Genomic DNA, 6208 nt, shown 5'->3' on the forward strand with positions numbered 1-6208 from the left:
ATCTGCTCCTTGAACGAGATCTTCTTAAATGAAGAGGCAGGTAGAAAAGAGCTCCAGAATCTCTCGCAATAAGTATCCACTGTATCCTTCTTGGTCATCCGAAGATGGTTCCAAGCAGTTCATATATCGCGTTCATACTCTGGAGTCGGCCAAGAAGAAATAAAAAGACTCTTGAATTTCAGCCATTTAACTCACGCAATCTTTCTTAATAGAAGCGTGGACCACCAAGTTCGAGCATTCCCCTTAAAGTAAGACGCAACTCTCCGAATCTTTGAGTGCTCTGAGTAACGCCCTTCCGCGAAAGCGATGTCAAACTGCTATATAAAAGACAAAAGACAAAGAAGGTGGACAATCAATTAAATTCGAAGCGATGTCAAACTGCTGTACAAAAGACAAAAGACAAAACGTGTCAAATTTAATTGACTGTCCACCTTCTTTAAACTCTCAAACTTTCTTGCTTTTGTCTTCCAAAAAGTCATACTCGTTGGCTTTGTAAAAATTCTTCTTCTTTGCATAAAAGTTGTTGTCACCAGAGTGTGAATTGTCTGAATTGTCTGTAGACGAGTCCTTAGTAGAACTGTCACTCACGGGGCGAGATTTAGACTTCTTTGTCTTTTTCTTGCCCTTTTTGAAGCATTGCTTTTTGCTTCGCTTTTTGCCTTTTCGGTCTTCTTCCCTCGAGTCAGATGAGCTAGAAGAACTGTCAGAAGAAGAAGAAGAAGAGTGGGTACTTCCTCAAATCGAACACACTTCTTCTGTTTCTTTGCCTTTTCAAAAGTCGATTGACGACCCAAATAACCCGAGAAGTCAGTGCCTTTCTTCTGCTTTTTGCCGTGCTTTTTAGCTTTGTTTTGCGCGTCAAAAAGTTGAGCAATTCGTGCATCAACCACCTCTTCTAATTCCTTCTCTGTATATTTCTTGTAAGCAGAAGGTTTCTTGAGAGCGGGTTTTGGGGGGGTGGTGTGGTTTTCTGCCACTGCGCATGCACCTCCTGGAAAGAAGTCTCGCTCATATATTTTGAAAATTTTGGGTCCTTCGCAAAATTGAGCATCATCTTTGTTGCATCGCCGATCAATTGACGACGCTTCATCTCTCGACGCTTCGCCTGAGTAGAGCGAGGCGGGCCATACTCTTCGCCTGAATCTTCGTTGTGATCCCTTCCCGCATCTACGGATGCAGAGGGAGTCGACTGATCTTTGCCTGAAGCCATAGGTGCCGCGGAAAAAAAATTCGGATTGGATTTCTCGTAGAAGAGAAATCGGCCGTGCTCTGATACCACTGTAACAGACTTGGACACTCCAAGTCAAGAATCTACCGCGACAGCACCAAATAACCACTTCAAAACAGTTCACAGTTCACAATTTATTCGACACTGGCCCGGCGGAGTTCTGTGCCTAGAGATATTGGCCCCAAAGATTGGCGCCCCTTTCGGTATTTCTTTTTGTATTAATCTGTGGTTAAAGTATAAGAGTACGGGCAGGCGCTCACACTCAGACTCTACGTCCAGATGCTCTGAGTTGTGAGAGGCCTGCTCACATATTTATAGTTACAAGGGTTGCTAAAAGCAGAGCCCCAAAAGCTGAAATCAAAAGCTTCAAGTACAAGCTTTGAAAATAAAGCAAAAGTTCTTCCTCTCTCTTTCTTTTAATAAATAAAGCAGAGAGGCTTTCTCTTTCTCTCTCTCTCTCTTGCTAAAATAAAGCAAAGAGGGTTCTCTCTCTCTTTCTCAGCAATTTGCGTAGAAAAAGCAACGCCAAAAAGCTGCCCAGCTTTCCGTAAATCACGTTGATGTCCGTACAGCAAGCCACGCGTCAACCCACCACGTCAGCAAATCAGGGTTAGGATTAGGGTTAGGGTTAGGGTGAGGGTTAGGTTTAGGGCAAAATTAGGGTTTTTGATTTTAGGGTTAGGGTTTTTGTAGAATTAGGGTTTTTGATTTTAGGGTTAGGGGGTTTCAACAGAATTAGGGTTTTTGGTTTTAGGGTTGAGGTTTCAGCTGAATTAGGGTTTTTGGCAACCACGTCATCACTTTATGACACTTTCCTTTCTTTCCATGCTTGTCTACCACCTTAGGTGTCTCGAGTGTGTCCTCGGTCTGCTCCTTTGGTGCTTTGTTAGGACACTTCGCAAGAATGTGAACATGTTCTCCACAACCGTAACATTTGCCCTCTTTGTAGTATTTTGCACACTGCTCGACTAAATATTTTGAGTCGGTTAATTTTCTTTGTTGTTTCCCCTTCTTTTTGTTATTGTTGAACGATTCTTGCCCAGTTTTCACAATCACCGATCTGTCTGTAGGGTATGTTAGTGTGTCAGTATGCATACCAAAAGTTAAAACCCTCCTTGGCATGACCCATAAGTCTCTAGATAGAGTCAATTTTTATTGTAGATAGAAGCTCTGCATCTCTTTGGGTAAGCCGCAACAAAACCGCTCAAGTTGTTGCTTGAAGGTATTCTTTAAGGAAAATATTGGTAGAAAAGTATCCCAAAATCCCTGGCAATAAGTGTCTAAGGTGTCGTCCTTCGTTATCCTCAGATGATTCCAGGCTATGATGACATCCTCTTCATATTCCACTATAAGCCATGAGGAAGTGAAGACGCGTTTGAACTTCAACCACTTGGTAGGTGCTTCCTTGCGCAACAGTAGGGTGGAGTAGGGTAGACCACCATGTTTGGGCATTACCTCTCACGTAGGACACCGGTATCTTGGAGTGTTCTAAGTAATGACCTCTCAGAAAGACGATGTCAAACTACTGAATGAAGGCTAGGACTTTATGAGTATTTCTGAAGCCTAAAAACATATTAAACTTTAGGCTTGCCCACTCTACTTGAAATTCTTGGTCTTTTTGTCCTTGTCCTCACGATGGTCATATTGGTTTGCACGGTACAAATGTCTTCTCTTCGTCCTGTACATCGACTCATCGGAGTCATAATTGTCAAAGGACCATGTGTCCTGAGTGGAATTGTCTGAATGCTTCCACAACTTCTTGCGGTATCTGCTCTTCTTGGCTTTCTTTTTACCTTTCTTCTCTTTTGAGTCTTTCTCTACTTCCGATCCTTCCTGTCCCCCTCACTAAAGTTAGAGAATGAGGAACTCTTCGAGCTGTCAGAAGAGGACGATGGTGAACCGGGATTATCCTCAAAGCAAACACGTTTCTTGGGTTTATTGGCTCTCTCAGACGAAGTCTACCAACCAAAATAGTCAGGATAGTCTGCTATTGGACTCTTTCTCCGCAACTTCTTCTTGGTCTTCATCAAGTGTTCACTTTTTGCTCTACAACATGGTCAATTTCATCTTCCGAGTACATCTTTTACCTAATTGCACCTGGTTTGGCTTTCGGGTTCAAGGCCGACTTGAGAGGCGAATGGATGGCGGCAACACACCATCGGGAGTGTACCTCGTCAAAGTGGACAATTCTTCAAGTACTTCACGTACTAAAGATATTTGGAGTATTATATTATTTGTCTAGTACAGGTGTCAACGTCTAGTTGATGTTGGAACCCCATTCTGTCAAAATCTATTGGCGGGAGTGGACCATGCTCTTCCCCCAATTCCTCGGAAGGAGGTCAGCTCCCGATAGAATCTTCATTGGTTTCATCACCCGTACGAGAGGGTGCAGCAGTTTTCTCCCTGCAAAATTCATTGCCCGAATTCATGTGTGTTGCAAGAAAATATTGCCCGAATTCATGTGTGTTGCGAGAAAAGGGATCGAACCTTCGTAGAAAAAGAATCGTATGAGCTTTGATACCATTGTATTAGATTTGGATGCCCCAAGCAAATTAGACAAACATGCTTGTTCATATAATGTGTTAGCAAATCTAAGTGGTTGGTCAAGGACCAAGTACATAAGGGAAAGTGCCTTGATGAAATGAAAAAATCAAAAGTTCAATTGGACATGCAAGAGAGAGAAATTTGCAATCCCTTGCAGAGATTTTCATGCTTTGTATTGCAAAATCGTCAAGCTCGCCCTTAATGAAAACACACACTCAATATGTAGCTCTTTCTTGCGATTGGCCGAAGGATGACCTTGCCAAGCTTAACACTACTATGCATCAAGAAATACGTGCAACAAAAATAGTGAGTATTATTCAAAAATGATCTTATTGTCATATAGAGAACAGAAGAGAGGGAAGAAAGAGAGAAGAAAGTGATCTTATAGTCAAATAGAGAATAAAAGAGAGGGAATAAAGAGAGAAGTTCTTCATTCCCTCAACATAAAATACAAATCAAGCTCGCTCGCTTTAAAAGCTTTGAGCTAGTTGCCAAGGAGAGGAGAGCTCTTGATTAGAGATAGGTCAAAAGCATTGGTTCAAATGGCTGTTGTGAATGCTTGCAATGGAACTCCTTGCCACTTATAAACAATGCAATTTCAAAATTGATTAGAACCTTCAAAGGGAGCAAACTGAATGACAATTTGTAAAACCTGCTACAAGTTTTCAAATCTGCGTTTGTCTTGGCATTAAAGTCTGCAAACTCAGAGCTAGCTACATGACCAAAATGGGAACATAGAGCTTACCAATAATCTCTTACACACACGCATGTATCAACATGCACATACAACAAACCTTCAAGGCAGTAACATGCCTTTACATCGTAATACACTGGTCATTTGCTTACAATAGAGACCAAAGAATGAGATGGACTCTCTCGGTTGCATATTGAACCATCAGGGAGTGACTGCAAGACGGATTGCAGCTTCAGCTGGAGAGTCTCCACGGTGGTGGATGAGTCAGCTTTTGAGTCTGAAGCTTTCATGTCCCCCTGCATTTTGTCGTAGTAAAGCAATGCAGCTTTATCGGATGAAATGCATGATAAAGCCGTGTGCACTTCATCCACTTGCTTTCTCTGAGTGTCGTCAAGCAACAGGCTTTGCATTGAAGGAGGAAGAGCGATAAATGCACTGCAAGGACAAGAAAGAGTTTACATTAAGCTCATTTGTGCGTGTGGATGTTTGTAGATGCGCGCGCGCGAGAGAGAGAGAGAGAGAGAGAAAGAGAGTACCCAGCCCAACCCCTTGCCAGACCGCAATTAAGGCCTGCTTTGACTCCCTGCGAGTATCCTGCATCAAACCCTTGCTGAACGGAGGTTTTTTTTCCCTCTTCTATTCCATCTCTGTAGCCAAGCTATTTCATATTGTGTAAGTGCAACCATGGAAAAACAGAGAGCGACAAACGCAACAGCGAAAGAGAGTAGTAACAATACTGTGTGAAAGTGGGTGTGGCGAGAGCTCCACTCTCTGTCGAGCTCCTGAGAGGAAGAGACCCCCTCTTGTACGTCCTCGTCAGCTAAGTCCCATGCTTCTTCGTCATCATCGTAAACGCCTGCTTGTCGGGCCATGGACGATCAAGGTTCGGAAATGCGCATCATATGTGTGTTTCGTTTCTGCGCTTTTGAAGCTATCGAAATACCCTTTGATTTTTGTATGCCTTAACAGTTTTTGGGGACTTGATTCAAGAGTATGTCCTACGAATTTTGGAAAAGGAAAACGAGACCGAATCTGAGCAGAAGCGGAAGTAGGAAGAAGGTGTAGGTGGTGACCAACGAGGAAGGGGGAAAGCAGCCGAAGGCCAGAGAGTCCAGGGGAAGGGAAGGCGAGGGCCGCGAGAGAGGGGAAAACCAGCCGAAGGCTAGAGAGCACAGGCTGAAGATAGGAAATGTTTCCACCTATTTGAACAATGGCGCTGGGATGTGCATACAGCAGTCAAGCTGGATTGGTTAGCTTGCTGAATCGTGGAGTACGTTGCCTGTCGGGTCGAGTTCGAAATCTGAATCTAAGTTTTTGAAGGATAGCAAATATCAAGGTCTGACGACTCTGGCCTATGCCTCAGGAGGAATCTTCAGAAGTAATGAATAAATAGCGAGTCCTACCAGTATGTAGCTCCCTCACCGGAGAAAACTAAGTGAAGTGAGTTAGAGGGTAAGAGAAAACAAGAACCTAAAAGAGAAAAGCACGGAGGGAGGGAGAGAGAGAGAGAGAGCTTGTGCTTTGTTTTTCACAAATCCTATTACCTTAAGTTGACATGTTCTTATGTTTACACCACCATGATCTTCATGTCCCAATTTTGATATGTCTAAATATGTCATTAGCTTTTAGATTGTATTAATTTTTCGATTCTTTATTGTGAGCAGTCTTGTCATTTGTGTAAGTATGGTTGTGTCATTTGAAGATTCATCAAGAGTATATATCTCTCGAGAAGAAAATGGAGA

General features: G+C 42.9%; 1 protein-coding gene across 1 annotated transcript; it reads right to left on the reverse strand.

Annotated features, from left to right (window-relative positions):
- Window positions 1-4434: 4434 nt before the first annotated feature.
- On the reverse strand, window positions 4435-5514 carry LOC147465980 (uncharacterized). The gene is made up of 3 exons (XM_086523096.1): window positions 5204-5514; window positions 5003-5124; window positions 4435-4901 (listed from the first exon to the last, which is right to left on the reverse strand). Exons 1-3 carry the CDS (start codon window positions 5336-5338, stop codon window positions 4607-4609), a joined length of 552 nt encoding a protein of 183 aa, XP_086379222.1. The 5' UTR covers window positions 5339-5514; the 3' UTR covers window positions 4435-4606.
- Between the last annotated feature and the right edge of the window lie 694 nt (window positions 5515-6208).

This window comes from Adiantum capillus-veneris, chromosome 1 (assembly GCF_014529385.1).
Source record: "Adiantum capillus-veneris isolate H3 chromosome 1, ASM1452938v2, whole genome shotgun sequence".
NCBI lineage: Eukaryota > Viridiplantae > Streptophyta > Polypodiopsida > Polypodiales > Pteridaceae > Adiantum > Adiantum capillus-veneris.

What these genes read in the sequence shown, in the direction of transcription:
- LOC147465980 (XM_086523096.1), bottom strand. Translation starts at nt 5,338, where the DNA reads ATGGCCCGACAAGCAGGCGTTTACGATGATGACGAAGAAGCATGGGAC. An exon ending in GCCACACCCACTTTCACACA is followed by an intron (nt 5,125 to 5,203) that starts GTATTGTTACTA and finishes AATATGAAATAG; the next exon opens with CTTGGCTACAGAGATGGAAT. An exon ending in CTGGCAAGGGGTTGGGCTGG is followed by an intron (nt 4,902 to 5,002) that starts GTACTCTCTTTC and finishes TTGTCCTTGCAG; the next exon opens with TGCATTTATCGCTCTTCCTC.